The following is a 22927-nucleotide window of genomic DNA, read 5'->3' as shown; positions in this document are numbered from 1 at the left end:
CCCAATGAAGGAAGCAGTCTTTAAAAACCAATAAGCCCTGTGCCTCTGTTTCATTACCGTCTCACCTGCTTCACCAATGCAGGCCCCGCAACAGGCGATCCGGCGGCGTCATTCCCATGACGCCGGGCAGCCAACCGGGTAACCAAAGTCTTTGGGTTCAGGGGGAAGCATGGTTACAAAGCTAAAACTTAAATGAATTGACGGAATGGCACCACCAGGTGTGGAGCCTTTCGCTTCATTTGACTCAACACAGGAAACCTCACCCGCCCGGACACGGACAGGATTGACAGATTGATAGCTCTTTTCGATTCTGTGGGTGGTGGTGCATGGCAGTTCTTAGTTGGTGGAGCGATTTGGCTGGTTATTTCCGAAAACGAACGAGACTCCCGCCTGCTAAATAGTTACACAACCCAACAGTGGTCGGCGTCCAAATTCTTAGAGGGACAAGTGGCTTTCAGCCACGTGAGATTGAGCATTAACAGGTCTGTGATGCACTTGTATGTCCGGTACTGCACGCGCTACACTGAATGGATCAACGTGTGTCTACCCGGCGTGGGTAAGCCTGTTGAACCCCATTCGTGATGGAGACCGTGGCTTCCAATTGTTACCCCACGAACGCGAAATTCCCAGCACGTGCGGGTCATACGCCGCACTGATTACGTCCCTGCCCTTTGTAAAGCCCCCCCTGGTCAGGTGACGGTGGATTATATATAAAAAAAAAAAGCAGCCGGAACCGCAAAGAACAATGAAAAATCAACGTGGAAACCGACTGAGGCGGTGTTTGGAAAATTAACAGTCAACGTGACTCACAGGTGCGTGTGGACTATATACAGATGAAAGCGACTCGGGTAGGGAGTTGGGGGCGGGCACATAAGCGGGCAGTGCGTACTGAACGAGCACCGTTCAACCCCGTCCTTCGCTTTGGAAGGAGAAAGCGCGACGGCGCTCCTCCGGTTTTCAGTCACGGACAATTGTATGTTGGTTCGTAGCGTGCATTGTTGCAATGTTACTTTTCTTGGTGGTTTATTAAATTACGGATTTTTCAAATGTTTATTTTTTCCTCTGTGCTTAAAAGTCATTTAAAAAGCGGCCTGATTATGCGGTGTATGCTATGCCGCGGGTTGGCTAGTTTTTAATCATTTATGTGGCATACCCTTCATTTGCATAGGAGTGTAAAATTAACTACATTAAATGCGTGATTAACAAAATTATTCCATGTTATTCCTATGAACCCTAATATACAGGGTGAGCCAAAAAAGAAGTACCACATTTCAAACATTTCTTCTACAAAAACACTACAAGATAAAATACATTTCATTACAACACAAGAAAGGGTATACAAAATAGATTTTTTTTCACTGTGTTATAAAAACGTGGTGGCCATTTATAGCAATACTCTCTTCAAGACGATTTTTGAATTTGGCCATTTTAAGGGGAATAGCGGCAATTTCGTGGTGAATAGCATCCTTGGGGGCTTCAAGGTTTTGAGGCTGGTGTGTATATACCTTCAATTTGAGATAGCCCCACATACAGAAATCACACTGGGTGAGATCAGGTGAATGGGAAGGCCACCTGACATTGCTACGCAGGGAAATCAGCTCCTCCGGAAACGTCTCCCGTAAAGCTTCCATGGATCTCCACACAGCATGAGCTGTTGCTCCATCTTGTTGAAACCAGGAATCCACCAATCCATTTTTTTCCAGTTGGGGCCGCAAAAAGTTCTCTAGCATTTCAATGTAACATTCTGAAGTGATGGTGACCATTGCTTCCCCCTACTCAAAAAAGTAAGGGCCTACAATGGCAAATTCTGAAACGGCGCACCAAACTATAAATTGCTCACTGTGCAGGGTTCTCTGATGAAGTTCACGAGGGTTGGTTTCGGCCCACTAGTGAAAGTTTTGCTTATTTATGCAACCATTCAAATGGAAATGTGCCTCATCGCTGCACATTATGATAGCATCTCGATGAATGGTTTGCAGAATGTTCGCATACTACTCTCTACAGCTCTCCCAGTGAGTTCCTGCACTTACCATCATTTTGTATGAATGGAAATTAATGTCCTCCTTCAAAATCCTCCTCAAGGACATGTTGGAAATGCCTAAGGCAGAAGCATGTTTGCACACTGAACGTCTAGGATACTGCAGAATTGATGCTCTTATAGCTTGTATGTTTTCAGGTGTTCGTACAGTCTGAGGACGGCCTGGAGATTTTCTATTAAATTTTTTACCTTTCTGTCTAAATATACAGGTGCATCTCAATAAATTACAATATCATCAAAAAGTTAATTTATTTCAGTAATTCAATTCAAAAAGTTAAACTTGTATATTAAATAGATTAATTATACACGAAGTGATATATTTCATGTGTTTATTTCATTTCTTTTTGCTGATTATGGCTTATAGCTAATGAAAACCCAAACTTCAGTATCTCAGAAAAATCGAATATTGTGATAAAGTTCATTATTATTCACTCATGGTATCTCACTCCACTCAGCTAATTAATGCAAAGGTTAACTTGCAAATGTGTCCTGAGCCTTTAAATGGTCTCTCTGTCTGCTTCAGTAGGCTACACAATAATGGGGAAAACTGCTGACATGACAATTGGCATTGACACCCTCCACAAGGAGGGTAAGCCACAACAGGTCATTGCTAAAGAAGCTGGCTGTTCACAGAGTGGTGTATCCAAGCATATTAATGGAAAGTTGAGTGGAAGAAAAAATGTGGCAGAAAAAGGTGCACAAGCAATACGGATAACCACAGCCTTGAGTGGATTGTGAAGCACAGCCCATTCAAGAATCTGTGGGAGATTCACAAATATCCGGCTGGAGTCAGTGCTTCAAGATCCGCCACACACAGACATATCCCTACCTGGACTAAGGCAAAAACTGACTGCACTGTTGCTCAGTGGTCCAAAGTCCTCTGTCCAAATGAAAGTAAATTTTGTATTTCGTTTGGAAATTAAGGTCCCAGAGTCTGGAGGAAGAGTGGAGAGGCACAGAATTCAAGTTGCTTGAGGTCCAGTGTGAAGTTTTCACAGTCAGCGATGATTTTCAGAGCCATGTCATCTGCTGGTGTTTGTCAACTGTGTTTTATCAAGTCCAAAGTCAACGTAGCCATCTACCAGGAAATTTTACAGCACTTCATGCTTCCATCTGCTGACAAGTTTTATGGAGATGCTGATTTCATTTTCCAGCAGGACTTGGCACCTGCCCACACTGCCAAAAGTATCAATACTTGGTTTAATGACAATAGAATCACTGTGCTCAATTAACCAGCAAACTCAGCAGTACCACAGGCTGATCACCTCCATGCCACACCGCATTGATGCAATAATTCATGCAAAAGGAGCCCCGACCAAGCATTGAGTGCATATATGGACATACTTTTCAATAGACCAACATTTCTGTATTAATTTTTTTTATTTATCTTATGTAATCTAATTTTCTGAGATACTGAATTTTAAGTTGTCATTTACCTGTAAGCCATACTCGGCACAAAAAAAAATGCTTAAAATATATCACTGTGTGTAATGAATCTATATAATATATGAGTTTCATTTTTTGAATTTAATTACAGAAATTAACTTTTCAATGATATTCCAATGTATTGAGATGCACCTGTAGCTTCTCACTGAAGAATTGTTTTCCAATTTGGGACGTCACTGTTAGGAGCAGGGCTGTGGAGTCGGTAGATAAATGCTCCGACTCCGACTCCTCAGTTTCTAAATCTTCCGACTCTGACTCTCCGACTCCTCTGTATGTATATACTATGCTAATGTATTTTCTACATCCATTGAAGGAAAGGAAGGCAACATACATGTCATTTCACCACAGAACTACTGGCTAGGAAGCCAACACTCTACTATAATGCCAGACAAACACAATGAAAACAAGGTTTTGTTTATTTTTATTTATTTAAACAAGTGTCTGGATAGTAATAGCAGGCATAAAATTCAGGAACAGGAAATGTATTGGTTCAAAAATACAAACCACATTCTTTGGTAGTTTTAACTTTTAAAACAAAAAAAAAGCTTCACTATATGAACTAAAAACAATATCTGGAAAACCTATATTAAACTTGGAATACAGTTATAGTTAAAGGAAAGGAAATAAATATGGCAGCCTCCATATTCCTCTGACCTCTGGTTCCTTTTAAATGCAATCTAAAATCAGTGTAGAGTTCTAAGAAACAGAATTGCTTCAGCCAGATCCTCTTTCATAGAGGCTCTTAAATCTGATTTGATTATTTTCAGAGCTAAAAATAATCTTTCAACACTGACTTGGGTGGGTGGCATTGCCGTTACAATTCTAGCCACATCACCAATGATTTCTGGATACACAAGGATGGCTTCTTCAACACTAAGTTTTGATGAGCGATTATACTTTTCAACTTCCTTTAGTTCTTTAAAAAAACTCCTGCCGGAATTTCTTTATTTGGACATTGACTGGTTCCTTATTGCTTATGCGACGTCGCTTTCCTTTTCCTTCCATTTTGTCCAAGAAGGAATCAAAGTCTAACTCTTCATTTGAAGGGGATGATCCTGAGTTACCACTAGTGCTTTGAACTTCCTCCTGTGGAGGTATTTCAGGTAGTAATCCCCTCATGCGAACTGCTAAATCGTAGAGTGCCTTTTTCGCTGTAGCAGTCTGGTCACTGTTCAACAAAATTCGGCTCATTGGGTCGACATAAATAGCTGCTAGCAAGATTTCATTGTCCAGCAAAAGACTCTCTCTTTTCATCATTGAAGATGCAATGCCATCAGCTATTAACCCTCCACTTTTGTTCAGGCGATACATCAGGCTCTTCCATTCCAAGAAGAATTTACCGGGGGTTAGATCGTCACATTGCAACCTCTTGGTGACGGTAAAGGGGTGCGAAAGAAGGTTTTCCAGCTCTTTTATTTGTGCCCACTGGCTTTCAGTTAAAGCATCATTCTCATTATCCAATTCTTCTAGGAAGTCTTTAAGTTGAAGCAAACGCTTCACCATCAAAAAAGTGTTTCCCCAGCGTGTTGTCTGATCCAAAATGGCTCCTTTTCCTGCACGTGTCTTAAAAATTGCATCCGTTTTTGGTGCCCTGGCTGAAGTAGCTACTTGCCTTAATTTCCCAATCAATGTAGCTGCATGGCGATCTTTTAGTCCATCCCTTATAGCAAGCTGCAGAGTATGAACAGCACATCTCATATGGTGAATAGTAGCAAGCTTCAATGCTTCTTCAACAATGTTATCCACAATGTCAGTATTCTCTTCATTTTTTCCAATACTTTCAGAGCAGTCTTCCTCTGACTCTAATAACTCTGTGCCACTTTCTTCATCTTTGTTCATCTTCTCAATTGTGCTCAACATATTAGAAGCATTATCTGTCACAAAACAAAGAATCTGTTCCTTTTTAATTTCAAAATCTTCTAGAACACCCTCCACTAACTTCTGAAGATAGTCACTTGAGTGATGTGCCTGGGTGTCCTTTAATCCCAAGGTCTGTGTTATTGTTTTGTTATTTTCATCCACAAATCTCACATTAATACCAAAATAATTGACCCTGTGACGTGTGCATGCATCCATTTTAATGAAGAGAAAACGTCCTTTCAGAACTTTCCGTAGTTCTTCCTTTTTACATTTGGCCTCCTCAATTAGAAGTTTCCTTATATTTTCTCTTTCCAGAGAAACACCAAGTTTTTTAGCCATTTCTCCGTTTAGGCCTAAAAAGGCTGGCTGAGAAAAGAAGGATAGTGGTAGACTATTCTTTACTACCATTTCAATAATGTGGGTTTTGAATTTTTCTGGTGTCATTGGTATGGTAACTTTGTCAGATATGAAGAATTTTCTTATTTGTGATTGGGTTCCAGTAGATTTCTGAACGTTTTTTGGCACAGAACTAGATGCAATGTTTTCATTGCTATCTTTCTTATTCACAGCTTCTAATACTTTGGGATGAAAACACTGTAAGTGTCTTTTCAAATTTGATGCTCTTGTAGGTGCATTTTTATCAGGCCCACTGAAACTGCTAATTTTTGCATCACATTGTTTTTCACCATCATCATCATTTTGAATACATTGGCACACATAATGTTTCCCATCACTTGATAATGCAAAGTGCTCATAAACAGCAGACTTTGTTGTGTTTGTCGTTGTTGACAGTCTTTTTGCCATTCTTAATAGGATGCCTCCTTCACTAAAATATAAAATATTTTATACTAACTGGCATATGCTTCAATTTTAAATATAAAAAGTCTTGTTCTAAGCAAACATACATACAACATGGCTTTATACATACAAATAAGCTATCTAGCCCAGCATTAAACCTAGATACGATTTGTCCTATGCACATACTTGTAATCAGAAGCATATAAACAATCTGCACTAACTTTTATACATTCCTGCACACTAACAAACCTACAGATAGCAGCCATGTAGTTTTATCCAGACACATGTGCACACAGCCTTCCCTCATACAGACAAGGAGCCATGCAGTTTTGTCCAGACACATGTGCACACAACACAGCCTTCCCTTTTACAGACAAGCAGCCAAGTTGTTTTGTCCAGACACGTGCATACAGACAAGGAGCCATGCAGTTTTAAAATAAATATGGACACTTACAGTTGAATGCAAATGCAAGAAGCTGTTCCACCAAGTTCTTCTAAGCTCTTATAAAAGAGAGAGGCAGAAGCTGCTGCTTTTTCCTTAGTGTTCTTATCTTGTGAAGATAGGGCAGTGGAAGGCTGAAGGAGGAGGCAGGGGGGGAGGGGCACTTCAAGGGAAATCATGAATCATGTTTGAATCCCATAGTCAGGTTTAAAGTTTAAGTTTATTCCCTTCACTTATACAAGTGTCTCTTGTTATCAGCGAGAGTTAAGGCCCCCAAATACGCAGCGATCTGTGGCCGATTTTGCCACCGACCGATGTGCATGTACAATCGTGGCAATTGATTGGCGGCCGCAGATTGCGGGTGTCCACATGGACGGGCAGATCCAGCTTGCCGAAAATCTTGACCACCGCCCCCATTCAAAGTAATGTGATGCCTCTGTCTGCTGCAGTGGGTCTCCTCTGTCAGCCAGCCGGAAGTTTAGTGCATTGTGTCTCTCACCGGCCAGCTGATCAGCAGAACGAGCCTCTGCTGGAGACAGGTAGGGAGATCTGTGTTCTCGGCTCCTTCGGCCCCTTTCACTAGCGCATAGCGAAGGGGAGCCGACGGAGCTGAGAACACACCAGATGATTTTTCAGGCGTTTGACTCGTTGAACGGCCGAAAAATCGGCAGTGCATCTGTAAATGTATGGGGGGCTTTAGGCTAGGTTCACAGTTCCCTGTAACAGTGGAACACGACACAATGGAAAGCGGTGCCGCACCTTACCTGTGCATTACATCCCATACAGTGACGCATACAGTCAATGAAAAGCATGCTTCATGGTTACTTGACCATTTTGTGGTAACATTATGCACTGCATGCATTGGGCTTTATTCTTACAGCAGAGAAGTAGTTCATTATGACTGTTTGTGAATTGGGACATTTCAACTTACTTTTTTAATTCCCATTTAAATTTAGTAGGAGTCGGAGTCAGTTAACTTTTTGCCGACTCCGACTCCAGGTACCCAAAATTGTCCTCGACTCTGACTCCACAGCCCTGTTTAGGAGGAATTCTAAGTGCATTCAGAAGGTGTGTTGCGTAGTGATGATGGATTCGTTGTTTTTGAAGAATGCTTTGACAGCGAAATCATGGTGCCCACCAGACCAAGGCATGTTGCCGACTGAAAACTACAAGGGATCACCTATGAAAGGACCCCAACCCACTCGGCTGCCTCTGCCTCACGAAATGACCTTGGGAAATGTGGTACTTCATTTTGGCATACCCTGTATTTTCACTGTCAGTCAAATACACTTCTGAGCCACACCACTGTGGCTAAATTAAAGGAATACTCCTCCCGAAAATATTTAATATGTTATTTATCCCATTTGGTTAGTAGTGATGGCCGAGAAAAATAATTTATGCAATTCCTATCTAAAACTCTATACCTGGTATCTGTAATTAGAGTTCAAGGCACTTTTGATGCAACATTATCAAAAAAAACAATTGGCAGCTCTGCCATTGGATCTCCATTTTCTTCACAGATGAGAGCAGGTTCACAATGAACACATGTGACTGACATGAAAGAGTCTGCAGATGATATTGTGAACATTATGCAACCTGGCATGTCTGGTTTTGCAGTGTGTCAGTGATGGCCTGGGGATGCATATCCTTGGAAGGTCACACAGACTTCTATATGCTTGGCAACAGTAACCTGACTGCTGTTAGGTACCGGGATGAAATCCTTAGCGCCATCGTCAGACCCGAATGCTAGTACAGTGGGCCCTAGGTTACTCCTGGTCCAGGACAGTGCCCGGCCTCATGTGGCCAGAGTTTAGGCATTTCCTGCTTGTCAAATGTATTGATTCAATTGAACCTGTGGGAAGGTATGTATCAGTGAACTGCCAAGTAACACCACAGACTGTTGTGCATGTTATTGATAACCTGAACCAGGTCTGGGAGGCAATCCCTCAGGACACCATCCACCATCTCATTAGGAGTGTGCCCAGACATTGTCAGGTGTGCATATAGGCACATGGGGGCCATACGCATTACTCAGTTGCCATGATAAAATTCATGCAAGTTAAATCAGCCTGTGATTTCAATTTTGATTTTGATTTTCAGTGTGATGTTGAATCCCTCCCTCAATGGGTTGGTGATTTTGGTTTCCATTGACTGATGTTGCATCATTTTGTTCTCAATGAACTACACAGTATTACTTGGTAAATGTTTTTCACCTGAATATTTCATTCGTTGCGATACAATGTGTGATTTTAAATGTTCCCTTAATTTTTTAAAGCACTGTAGGTACAGTGTAGGGTAACTTCAGTGCGACCATTGGAACTATGGGGATGGCTGTGAGGATTGTTTTAGTCCCCATGTTTCTGGCTACCGTGGTGAAAGTGGCTCCATGATCTTTGACTTTGTAAAAGGTCAAGTTCTGTGGATCACTGGATCCTGGTTCCAACACCCTGAGCAGTGTCATTGGACTTGGTACTCCAATACTGGTGGCGTGGTGAAAGATGATAGATCACATCTTTGTGGGCAGATTCTGGAGGCTCCAACAGAACTTCAGGGTCTACAGACATGCCCAGTTTGTGAATTCTGACCACAGACTTGTTGCAGCTGCTTCGAAGATCCAGCTTAGGTCTAGTAGGCTACCACTTACTAGGAGAATGTGGCTGAATCTGGCCAGACTCCAAGATCAGGGTGTTTGTAATGAGTTTGCATGCAGTTTGTATGAGGAACTTGCAGACTTGGATGCGATTACTGATCCTAATATGATGTGGAGACCTTCCGTGACAAGACCCTGAAGGTTGCTAAGGGGTTGTGTTGGTGTTGCCCGTATTTCCAGAAGGTGTTTCATTTCACAGGGCACCCTGGATATTTTCAAGAGGAGTCACATCACACAGCTTGATGGCAACTCTGGTCTGTCCTGGGACTGAGAAGGATAGCTGTGAGGGCTCTAAGAGCAGATAAGGTGGCATTTGTTAGAGGAATCTGTGAGGATTGACTTTGCCGACAATTCTGTGATCTTCGCAGAGTCAATGGAGGCTCTAATTGGAGCTCTCGAGGGACTGTGCGAAAAGTCTGAGTGTTTGATCTTGCGAGTATCCAGGATAAAAGCCAAGATTCAGGCCTTTAATGACCTCTTGGACTTGTCCATCAGCAGTGTGTCTGTCTGTAGAGAGAATGTTGATCTTGTCGAGAGGTTTACTTACCTCAGCAGTGACATTCGTGTCTCTGGTGATTGTTCCTATGAAGTCGGTAGACGGATTGGGAGAGCATGATGGGTCATGAGGTCATTGAAAAAGGGTGTGTGGCTCTCCCAATATCTTTACAAAAGGACAAAGGTGCAAATGTTTAGAATCCTGGTACTTCCTTTTCTGCTATAAGGTTGAGAGACATGGATGCTATCAAGTGAATTGAGATGAAGACTGAACTCCTTTGGTGCTGTGTCTGTTTGGAGAATCCTTGGTACTTTGTGTTGAACAAGCAGTGGCTCACAGTCCCAAGTGAGGCATATTACCTGCATGGTGTGTGAGCGTCCATTATGGCACTACAGTCATGTGGCTCAATTCCCTGAGGATGATCTGACTCACAGGACCCAAGGAGCTGGACCAAACCAAGGGAATGCCCACATAACATCTGGCTGCGGCAGATAGATGGTTATTTCTGTGGTTGGGGGTGGGGGAGGACTTGTCTGCCAGGATCCCAAGCTGTTTCGTCGTGTCATGGGTATGGCAACACACTATACTAGTGTATGCTTCCCGACCTGACCCGAGTATAGATGCAAATATGATACACCATTAATGCAAATTGTATGGACTATTTGCTTCAATTTGCTAATAGCATGTTAAAGTGATGCTATTGCTCCTGAACAAAATGTCATAATCAACATAAATATTTTAATTGGGATTGTTTGCTAGCAAACAGTAATGACAAAGTTAGGTTGGATGGATGAGCTTCATTCTTCACTTATTCTTAGCCTGCAGTCAATATCTATCAGCATTTGTATTTTAGTTTTGTAAGGACTGAACACCTACACATTCTTAGGTATGTGGTTACAAATTACAATACTATTTTATCAACAGTGACCCATAATAAGGGACAATTTTTTGACAATTGTACTGGAATAAACTCCACATTGATAAAGTACATTTGTGAGTCATAATAGAGCCAAAAGTTAATAGCTGTTGTGAGTAGTGGCCTGTGCACATGACAGTGGGAAATAAAATATGTTGGAATTTGGATTTTTTTCTAATTCCTGTTAATCCTTTTTTATCAATAGATAATAATTAATAGATAAACATGATAATGTAAAATCTACAGTTAGATTTTTTTCAGTTACTTTGTGGAGACTCCTATCATAGTCCTTTTACCTGGAGACTCATCATGACTTTTTTTGATCTCTGCTATGTTTATTTCTTCTCTCATTACTTCTTTAAAAGTTGCATGTAAATGATAATCATAGTTTCTAGCCAGTAGTGAAATAACTGAAAATGTCAATTGATTCTTAATTTGAACATGAATTTACTTGGTCTGTTTTTTCTGCTCAGCTCCTGCTGGGGAGGATGGTGCTAAACGGGATTCTGTCAGCAGTGTGAAAAGAACACATGCAATCAGGAGGAGACACAATGCTGGGAGCAATCCTACCCCTCCGCCCTCTACCATGGGATCCCCACCAAGGTGCAGAGCCAGATGGTAGCTATTGTAGTAGCTCCATTTGTTACATGTACTGTAACCTCTTGGATCCAGTGTTTCCAGCTAACAGTCCATGCAGCATTTGTATATTCTGAGACATTTCCACTTAACATGACCACTTAAGTCTTGAGCCAGCTAAAATTTTCCTTCTTTTTCAGTTTGCAGGATATTCAGCGTGCAAGAGCCTCTTCTCACTCTAGAGCTCTCACTTTGCCTTCAGCTTTGCAGTTTGCTTCCTCTCTGTTGCTCCCACGTAGTGGTGTGCATGAGGCCTTCACATTTGATGATACATCTGAGGGAGCTGTGCATTATTTCTATGATGAAAGTGGTAAATACTTAATACAATGTTAAGTTTTAAATTTTCCAAACGTTTGCTATGTTCTGATTTTTGTTTGCTGAATTTTAATATACTAACATCTAGTAATTACAAATTCTGTTCACTTTTTTAATGTACTTTAATTATAGAGGGTGATTTGAAACATTGCTCCAATACAGTTTTTAAATGAGTACATGAGACATTTTGTAGAGAAAGAATGAATGAGTTGTTTTTTATCAATCAATTAATTACTGGCTTTGCTTTTGCACATGCCAGTAATTAATAAGGCATTGTATGTCTCTTTTTATTTTCCTTGTTGTTTTCTGTAGATTAGTGTTCCCAGCTTGTAACTTGAACTAAGGAAACTGAAACACACTTAGAGTGTTTAAGACAGGATTTAGCTTGTGCAGATTAGAGAAGAGTCCTGTTCAAGATGCAGGCCAGTGCCTGTTCATAAGTATTTGAATGTAGCCATCAGCGTAGGGAAGAGATCTGCTTGAAGTTGTGGGCTTAAGGTAAATGTCCTTGTTTGTGTCTATGTGCCATTGAAAAAATAGCACTTCGAGCAATGCCCACTTTGACCTATAGCATATAGATTTTTATTTTCCTTTATTTACTAGGAAAGTTCTACAGATCATAAATACTATTCTTCCGTATTTTTTACACTTTTTAGATCAGCCACATAATTTTGTACACTGCAGTGAAGGAATACCCTGTGAATAACACATTAACAATACCTCTACCACAACATTTTAAACTGAAATAACTGAACATAAATATAAAACTTTTTCCAAAAAAGATGTATAGCCTTCCTCAGACATGTTAGAGAGCTGATATCTGCTATCTCTAACTTTTTTCCCTATGTAGGAATATCTTTTACTTTCCTGCTGTTGGATATGCAGATCTGCATTAACAGAAAACAATTGTAAAAATATTATCCTTAAATTTTTAAATCAAAAAAATTCCATATATCTTTAAGTTAGAGATGGAAAATAATCAGAAGGTCACTGCTGGTAATTGTAGTATAAACTATATAAATAATATTAACTATATTTAGAATAACTCTACTAGTTATTGGGTAGGAGTAGGGTGAAATGAGTCAGGTAAAACTTCAGAAGCTTTATCGATACCTTAAGGCAGGAAATTTGGAAGGGGAGGAGAGCTAATTGTACTCATTTTTCACATTTTCCTGTAAACAGAATGTGGATGAGCATCCATCAGCATGCTTTTTCTTCTTAGTTCAGAAATGAACTGATTCCTAGTAACAAAGAATGATCTTTGCACATGATAATGATGTGTTACACGTGTATGAGTGTGAGAAACAGGCTGCTTCAGGGAAAGCAGTCTCCCATCTCCTGTTTATATCTAGTTGGGCCTGTGCAAAGGAGCTGTTTTGACATTTATATTTTGTTAATAATAGTTTTGGGGAAAAACATTACACACAGTAAGTTTGACATTGTATGTTTTTCAGTTTGAATTATTTTTTTTATTTTAAAAGTACTAACATTCAAATACTGTCTGCTTTATTTAATTTTATATATTTTAAGTATTTTCATAAGTATATTTTGGAGGATTTACAAATAGTTGTTAAATTAAGATCTGATTTTAGTGTCAATCTGACATTATATAATCCTTTCTTAATATAGGTGTGAGGCGATCCTATACCTTTGGTCCCGCTGGAGGAGGGTACGAGGACCCAGTACAGTAAGAAACTTCTGCTGTATTATAGCAATATTAACTACTAATAACCATCTTGAACAGGGATCTGCTTATACTAGATCAACAGAAGCAATCTGTTGTGTTTTTTTTTTTGTTTGTTTTTTTTAAGTTTCTTCCTTAATGACTAATTTTACTCATTGAAAACATAATTACGAAGCAAGTTGGTATCTCATTAGAATTTGACCTGAAATCTGTTATTATTTATAGTCCATTTTTTTTTTTTTTACATTTGTGGTTGCCAGTTATAAAATTATAAGTTAATAGCTTAATAAAGTATTTTGCTAAATCATTTTTGTGTGATTTCCATTATACTCAACTCCTGGTCAGTTATGCAGCCCTGGAAGAAGTGGGAAGAAAACTTGTTTCTTTAACAGTTATAAGTGTGCATCTTTAACCCCCAAATGCGAGTAATCGAAAATTCTAAAAAATCACCAGCCCCAATTCCCCAACTCTTAGCATTTTCTGTATGTAACTGATATATTCCATTCACTCCATGGTTTAATATAGTGAGTCATTTTAATAAAAAAGTAAAAGTCCAAATATACAGATTCACCACTAATTAGTTCACAGTAAAAACTGCCTAGAACTTTGGCCTAGTGATTGATGTTGTTTAACCTGGTGTACCATATATGTAAAAGGCATTGCAGAGTGAATTGAATTTATCACAGTCCATTATTAGACCTGATCTGAGTTACTATGATCACACCTTTACTGCTTATGTCATGTGTCTCCTGAGCTCTTCTGTTGACCTCCTCTTTTTCTTTTAGCCCTTGCTTGGTTGTATGTACTTCATATTATATACTATGTACACATCCTGTTTTACTTTACTTTTTCTAAATGCTGTTAAATGTTATCACAATTGGTGTGTGCTTTTTTTTTTAACCTGTATAATGATAAAACTTCATTTCAGGTAATTACAAAATTTGGTAAGCGTTTTGTATAAAGAATCAGAAATGTGTTAACCTTTACATAGAATCCCAAGCGTAGTGTGAAATCACCACATTTAATTTTCAGCATGTTGTTTGCATCATATGCCAAACACTGGAAGTCTCCTATTGCTATTTAAGCATTTGTTTATTTATCTTACTGTTGGGGTTTCAAATGTGCAGCATGCTTTCTCCTGTTTGTTATTGGGACACCTCTCTGTGTTTTTCATTTTTATCAGACTTTTTCTGCTCTTTGTTCACTCTGTGCTGACAGGCAGTAGCACAGCAAACACAAAAGAGGTGGCTTGTGAGCCACTTGTAGATTATTTTGTTTATTTTTTAGCCTTCAGCCTCCAGTTTGCTTTTTGCTTTTTTCCTTTTTTAAAAAAGCTATTTCAGTGATGGTTCAAGGCAAACTTAATTAAATTAAACTAAACTAAACTAGCAGGAGTACCCGGCATTGCCCGGGAATCTATAACTGGTGAATTTTCCAAATGAAAGAAACAGAACACAGAAATAGAACAAACAGTTTTCTGATTCACATTATTGTAAGTTCCTCTACTTTTGGATTGTGTCTGCTGTGGCGTTTGGGACACCCTTAAAATAGACTTTTCTCTGGCATCTGAAATGGAACGTAGAATTGTACATCTTTCTTTCGGTGGTATGGGTATATTCGCGTAAAGCAGGAGAATTATAATGTGTTACATGGTATTATGTACTTTATTTGCACTACGTCGGAAAGTGAACAAATCATAGACATGTAGAGACAGACGCTGCATTCACTATGTTGCCCAGTTGACACGATGTGTCGGCGCGTCTTCCCTACAGTCATGGCCGAAATTATCAGCACCCCTGGAATTTCCCCAGAAAATGCATCATTTCTCCCAGAAAAGAGTTGCAATTATAAATGTTTTGGTATATACATGTTTATTTCCTTTATGTGCATTAGAAAAACACAAAAAAACAGAGAAAAAAAGCCAAATCTGACATTATTTCACACAAAACTCAAAAACCGGGCTGGACAAAATTATTGGCACCCTCAACTTAATATTTGGTTGCGAGCAATTTAGAAAAAATAACTGAAATCAAGCGCTTCCTATAACCATCAACAAGCTTGTTACACCTCTCAACTGGAATTTCCGACCACTCTGCTCAAGGTCTGTCAGATTTGAAGGGTGCCTTCTCCCAACAACAATTTTGAGATCTCTCCATAAGTGTTCAATCAGATTTAGATCCGGACTCATTGCTGGCCACTTCACAACTCCCTAGCGCTTTGTCTTCAACCATTTCTCGGTGCTTTTAGAGGCATGTTTGGGGTCATTGTCCTGCTGGAACACACATGACCTCTGACGCAGACCCAGCTTTCTGACACTGGGCCCTACATTGCGCCCCAATATCTTTTGGTAGTCTTCAGATTCATGATGCCTTGCATACAGTCGAGGCAGCAAACATCCCCAAAACATCTTAGAACCTCCACCATGTTTGGCTGTAGGTACTGTGTTCTTTTCTTCGTAGGCCTCATTCCGTTTTCTGTAAACAGTACAGTGATGAGCTTTACCAAAAAGCTCAATACCTTGGTCTCATCTGTCCGCAAGACGTTCGCCCGGAAGGATTTTGGCAAACTCCAGTCTGGCTTTTTTATGTTTCTGTGTCAGCACTAGGGTCCTCCTGGCTCTCCTGCCCTAGCGTTTCATTTCGTTCAGATGTCGAAAGAATAGTTCAAGCTGACACTGTTGCACCCTGAGTCTGCAGAACAGCTTGCATATGTTTTGAAGTTGATTGGGGCTGTTTATCCACCATTCAGACTATCCTTCGTTGCAGTCTTTTATCCATTTTTCTCTTCCGTCCATGTCCAGGCAGATTAGCTACAGTGCCATGTATTGTGAACTTCTTGATTATGTTGCGCACTGTGGACAAAGGAACATGAAGCTCTCTGGAGATGGACTTGTAGCCTTGAGATTGTTGATATTTTTCCACAATTTTTGTTCTCAAGTCCTCAGACAATTCTCTGCTCTTCTTTCTGTTCTCCATGCTTAGTGTGGCACACTCAGACACACAACAGAAAGGTTGAGTCAACTTTTTTCCATTTTAACTGGCTTCAGGTATGATTGCTATATTGCCAGTGCCTGTTTCTTGCCACAGGTGAGTTCAAATGAGCATCATATGCTTGAAATAAAACAATTTACCCACAATTTTGAAAAGGTGCCAGTAATTTTGTCTGGCCCATTATTGGAGTTCTGTGTGACATGATGTCAGATTTGGCTTTTTTTCTCTGTTTTTTTGTGTTGTTTCAATGCACATAAAGGAAATAAACATGTGTATACCAAAACATTTGTAATTGCAATAATTTTCTGGGAGAAATGGTGGATTTTCTGGGAAAATTCCAGGGGTGCCGATAATTACGGCCATGACTGTATTGCAAGTGGTAAAAGTGCCATTTAAACTAATACACGTAGACATGGAAACTGGGTTTTCTGATGAAAAAACAATAACGTTTAAAACAGCATCGTTTACATACAACAGATTTTGGCGAATCGTTTAAATGTAATTATATCCATTTATACACTAATAAATGCAATTATTAAATAATACTAATAATAATTATTATTATTAAATAATTCCTCCCATATAAGTAACATTTCGGACTGCCTTCTTCCATCTCTGAAATTTAATTCACTTCCACTTCTGCGAAAAACAGTTATTGACTTTTAAAGGAACTGGCTTATTGATCACTTACCTTGCCCTTTTTGCAACAAAAGCAATGCTGGGTCCCCACCCTGTGCCATTTCCGCTGTCAGCCCCACATACATTTTTAGGTAGAATGCTAAATTTCCACTGTGCATGTTAATACTACTTGCATAACACTCTCTGTGGCTAACATTTTGATTAATGTAACCAATTACAACAATCATGCTATTTATAAAGCTATAATGGAGATAAATACAGGTTGGCACAGGGAAACGGGAAATTTTGGAACTAGGTGTTGGTGACCCTGGGGTGTTGGCAGTTGTTTGGAACCAATGCAACCTCGTTTAGAACCCCTTGCCATTAGTTATAATGGAACAGTGGAGTGGTGAGCAACGAGTGCTTGCTGTGAAAGCCTTTTATAAGAATGGTGTGACTGCTGAGCAAAGGGAGTCGTGTCCTGTCTGCTCATATGATTACAACATGGTTGCATAATTTAGAAGGAACGGGTTCAGCTTTAAAAAAGAAGTCCCTAGTTGGAGCCACTTCATATACTGCCCAACAATCAATGGTAGCTATTTGACAATTGTTTGTAAGGCGCATCATTTCACGTAACGGTGACATTCCATGGCCTCAGAGATCCCCAGTTCTCACTGTTTGTGATTTTTTTCTGTGGGGACATCTTAAAAGTCAAGTGTACCGCACACATCCTGCAACTATTACTGAACTAAAAAGGAGGATTGAAGAGTAAATCGCTGGCATTCCTCTTGACATGTTACACAATTCAGAATTTCCGCAACAGGCTGTCAGATTGTGTAAAGAAAAATGGACAACACCTTTAAAATGTTTTCTTCAACACATAAAATGACAATTGAATGACTATTGATTGCCATCATTAATTGCATATCTTGTACAGTACATTTCATCATTAAATGTATTTTGTAATGTGTTTATTCGTGCATTGAACGTCAATTGAAAATTTCCCATTTCCCTGCGCCACCATTTATAAACAAAATTCTTTAGAGGACAACCTCTCGCAGTCTTTGAAAAATCACAAGACCAGCTTTGCTTTGGGTTAAAGGGTACATTTAGGTTTTTCCAAGTAGAAATTATTTTTTCACCTGCATGGTATACATTAATTGGCTGTGGGGAAATACCTTGCAAAAAAAAGGCTCACCACTTACTAAAAGCGTCAATTTTCAAAGCAAGGGTGTTTTTCAGCATTTATTTGGGTCTTGATATTGCACACTTATTTTAAAAACTTCATATCTATGTCATTTTCAGAAAAAAATTATATTTTTATTTGTGACATAAAATTATAAACACTAGCTGTTTTCATCACTTCATTGCCTTTCTCCCTTTACAGCAACTTTTCTCCTTCCAGGATGTGGTTTGTGCCTTGTTTGCTTAATGCAGTCCTGTAATTACCATTTCCATTATGAGTAAATTGATTGCTTAGAGCATGCTCCCCCCAAACACAATTTCTTCAAAACAGTTTTATATACAGTATATCTATGTTTTAAAGCATGCTTTTGGAGTAATTTGAAAGTGACATAATTAAAATCAAATGAAAAAAAATTGCCAGTGTAATTAAAAAGTGACAATGTTCCTGGACAGCCTTGAGCTGCTCTAGCAATACAGTTCCCAGACATAGCAAGTGCAATTGCTCTTCTGTTAAGTTCATTGGTTTAACATCTGTTTTCAATGTGGGTGATTGGACAGCTGAATATTGAATCAACAAGTGGCATTATGCAGTAGTAGTTTTTTGATAGGTACATTCTCTGCTTGACACTAGGCAAGGTTTTTCTATTGTTTTTGATGAAGTAATAGTTTAGTGCCCATTTGCACACATCCATCCCCAGTTGTACACTCATTTTAATTTTGAATCACCAGTTTGCCTAATGTGTTCAAAGATTTGGATAGAAGCCTCATATTTACTTGGGGAGAACATGTAAACTCAATGCGATCCATCATGCACGATGACGCAGCAGCATTACTATGCTTAACTGCATAAGAGCTACTTATCAATATTTTTTCAGTTTGCTACTGAGTAAAATTTCCATTGCTAATACTATATATGCTAAATAGCTTCAGACATTTACATGACTCAGTATTGTTTTGTTTTCTTGTATACATGAAACTTTCACTGACAATGATGCCTGTGAATAGACAACTCAGTGGAAATATGTCCTTAACTGGGGGTAAAAAAGTGCCAAGAATCAGTGATAAAATGTCTAAGTTTTGTTGCCACAAACATACCTCTGAAACATGAAACATGTTTGGTGAAATAAACCTTTGCTGTTGTATGGTATGTGGTAAATTTTAAAATGTTGGACCAGTGTCCTGTAGACCTCTTTTTAAACCTCAAAATGAGGCACTGTATTTATTAAAATTGTTAGAAAAAAATACCTCACTTAAAAAAAACAAGTGTCATTGGAAAACTAATGCATATCATGATTATGATTACTAAGGAGCTAAAATATCTCCTGAATGAGAAATCTGGTGCCAAAGAGGCTCTGAAGGATGTACAGTGTGTGCTAAAGAAAAAGCCAAGTGAAGGAAAGGAAGCATACAAAACTAAAATAGAAAATGAAGGATGTCTGGAATGGACTGGGTATAATTATGGGACTTGTGCAATCCTGGCCTCAGGTGATAGAAGGGGATGTGGACAAACAAAAGTTAATGCCCTGAACCAGTTTTTTAACAGTTTTGCCCACCAACTGCCACCTTCTTCCAATCCCATGCCATCATTACTACGTCAACAGCTCTTACCACATCAGCTGGAATGCTGAAGTGATGAGTCCACCTCTGAATAACAGTGTGGGCTATCCTTAACTGAAGACCAAGTAAGGAGACAACTGAGGAAGCTACACACAGGAAATGCTGCGGGACCAGATGGAGTAAGTCCTTGCGTTGTTAAGGTCTGTGCTGACGAACTTTGTGGTGCCCTCTGTTACCTGTTTAGTCTGTCCCTAAGGCTTCTGAAAGTGCCACTGCTGTGGAAAGCATCCTGTGTTGTTCCTACGTCAAAGAAGGCAGGCGCCTCTTCACCTAATGACTACCAACCAGTAGCACTTGTGTCTCGCGTCATGAAGATCTTTGAGAGACTGGTCCTGAACTGTATGAGTCCTTTTGTGGTAGACTACCTGGACCCAATGCAGTTTACCTATGGGACAAAGGTTGGAGTGGAGTGCAATTATCTATTTGTTCCACAAGGCTTATTCTCATCTGGAAAAAGCTGGCAGCACTGTTAGGATTATGTTTTTTAGTTTCTACAGCACTATCAGTACCATCCAGCCATTCATGTTAAGGGGTAAACTTCGAGATAGGCAGGTGGATGTGCCAATGGTGCCCTGGAAAATGAATTGTTTGTTGGGCAGGCAGCAGTTTGTGAGACTCAAGATCTCTGTTTCTGATAGAGCTGTGAGCAACACTGGAGCACCACAAGGAACAATCCTGTCTTGTTTTCTGTTCACTCTGTGCACCTCTGACTATAAATATAACACCAGGGGCCTCATGCATAATGCCCTGCGTAGAATTCGCACTATAACATGACTTAAGTACAAAAACCGAAATGTTCTTACACACAGAAAAATCCAGATGCAGGAATCTATGCGTTCACCAACTTACGCGTTCTTCCGCTACGTAAATCCCAGGCAGCATGAAAAGTAACGCGTGTGCAGGCGCGTGCTGTCCCGCCCCAACTCTTTCCAGAATTACGCCTCTTTGAACATGCAAATCAATATAAATAGCTCAGCCTTCTGTGAAAAGACAATGGGAAAAGCAAGGGGGAAAATATAAGAATTTCAGCGAATACCAAGTGGAGGCAAAGGAAAAACATACCATTTGTTGATTTAAACAGTGGTATAATCAACAAAAGGAAGTTGATTGAGTGACATAGCATGGTGGAGAAACTTGAAAGCTCAAATTCACAACGTCGCACAGTGCCAAAATAAAAAAGAAGTTATCAGATATCAAAGTCGCCGTGAAAAGGGAGTCGTAACCCATTGTCTGAGCTTATTAGGGTACAGACAAAAAAAAAATGAAAAAAGCAATGAAATGTCAACTTTAATCTCAAAATTTCCACTTTAATCATGTAGTTTATATTGTCATTAAAGTAGAACATCATAAACTTCATCTTAAAATCATTTAATTTACTTGTTTCTCAAATCCCATTGTAACTAAAGTAGCAAGTTAAATGCTTTGTTTTGTATTTGATCTTCAATGTGCTCTGTGTGTGAATCACTATGTGCTTCTGTTCTTTGTTTCTCCGACAGAACACAGAATCCAGCACATTCGTGATATTACAGCTCTCTGAATAATTAAAATACTAAGATGTATATGTGATATTTTCATGATGATTGGAATGAAAGCATGTTATTAAACATGAGAACACAATGGTGCAGTGATTGTTCATGTCTCACACAAGATGCTGCTGCGCCATGCGTGACCTTCAATGAAATAATTTATTGTAGCAGTACTGTCTCTTTCAAACATACTAAACTCCAATTCCTGTCCTTACTTTTCTTTCCCCAAATACCCAATCGCCACACAATCAGCTCTGTAATAGACGTTAAGCCATCTGTAAGCTTACAACGACAATTCTTCAAAACTTTTAAGGAACATTGAAATATCTTCATAGTACGTGTTTAATTATTCTATCCATCTATCCTTCCAGTGTCGCGCCAGCCTCAGTAAATATACAGTGCAAGGTAGGAATAATACGTGAACTAGCTAGCGCTGTGGCACCGGTTCCTCACATGTTTAATTATTAACAATACAGATTATTTAAATGAAGTTAAAGTTTTATCTGTATAATATAATCAACATATTTTGCTGCATTTCATCTTAAAAATGATATTGTCATCATATGTAAATACGCACTTTATAAAGTGGCGCAGGTTGTGCAATATTATAACTATAGTGCAAGTTTACAGTGAGGTGATAAGTACAAACAGTTCTACAAGGAGCAATTGATTGAGTGTGTTTATAGTACTTGGGATGAAACTGTTTTTGAACCACGATGTCCGTATAGGAAAGGCTTTGAAACGTTTTGCTGTGGCTGAGGCAGCGTGTGCTTGATGCTGTATGCCGATAATTCTCTTTCCGATCAGCTGCTGCTGTGATCCCCCACTCAGATACAGTGATATAAATACTCTGAGTGGTGCAGTGAGAGTAATATGGAAAAAGATGATCCGCTGTGGCAACCCTAACGGGATCAGCTGAAAGAAGAAAAAGAAGGTGCAGTGAGAGTAACAATGCTAAAGCAGTTATGATATTTGGAATACTATGGCTATTCCTTGGACCATTATATTGTTACAGGTTAATTACAATCAGATGCATTACACTAATAAACAATATGCGGTTAGTTTCAGTGTATTTATAAAGCCGTGTCAGGAATGTGCGTCTAAGAAATAAAGGGTAACCACACAGGAACAGTAGCACTGCTTTGACGCTGGGTGCCGCCAGTCTGCAAAACCGAGCGGAGAACTTGCATACGACAGGGTATGAGGTACCGTGGAAAAGTGTGTAGCTTTACGCCAAGTGTAGGTTTTATACATCTGGATTTGAACATGGAAACGTTCGTACGCACCATTTATACATGAGGCACCAGGTCACTTGCAGATATTCTTAGATGAGCCTACACTTATGGGTTGTATTGATGAAGCGGATGACACAGTATAGTGGTCAGGTGGTGAACTTTGTTTCTTGATGCCAAGAGAATTAATTGTCTGCATCATCAACAAAACCAAGGAACTGGTAATTGACTTTCACCACACCAAAGAACCTCTGGTCACCATTCAAGGAGTGGATGTAGAAATGGTTCACCCACATTAATGACTGGCTGGGCTTGTCTCGGAACACAGAGGAATTGTATAAGAAAAGGGAGAGCAGACTCTTTTTCCTTAGTAAACTATGTTCCTTTAATGTGGGAAATGACATCCTTCACATCTTCTATTATTCTGTGATGGCCAGTACGATTTTCTACCCTGTGGTGTGCTGGGCTGGTAACATCA

General features: G+C 39.5%; 1 protein-coding gene across 2 annotated transcripts in view; it reads left to right on the top strand.

Moving 5' to 3' along the window:
• Positions 1 to 22927, top strand: part of LOC120539264 (pecanex-like protein 1) — a 169497-nt gene that overhangs the window by 51042 nt on the left and 95528 nt on the right. For both annotated transcript variants that reach the window (XM_039769172.1, XM_039769171.1), the window contains exons 7-9: positions 11120 to 11249; positions 11423 to 11592; positions 13227 to 13284. In XM_039769172.1, coding sequence (XP_039625106.1) covers positions 11120 to 11249; positions 11423 to 11592; positions 13227 to 13284 — 358 coding nt within the window. The remainder of the gene's footprint in view (positions 1 to 11119; positions 11250 to 11422; positions 11593 to 13226; positions 13285 to 22927) is intronic.

The sequence above is a fragment of the Polypterus senegalus genome, chromosome 11 (assembly GCF_016835505.1).
Source record: "Polypterus senegalus isolate Bchr_013 chromosome 11, ASM1683550v1, whole genome shotgun sequence".
Classification (NCBI taxonomy): domain Eukaryota; kingdom Metazoa; phylum Chordata; class Cladistia; order Polypteriformes; family Polypteridae; genus Polypterus; species Polypterus senegalus.
Note: the sequence above shows the minus strand (reverse complement) of the source record. Positions and strands in the feature narration are given on the sequence as shown.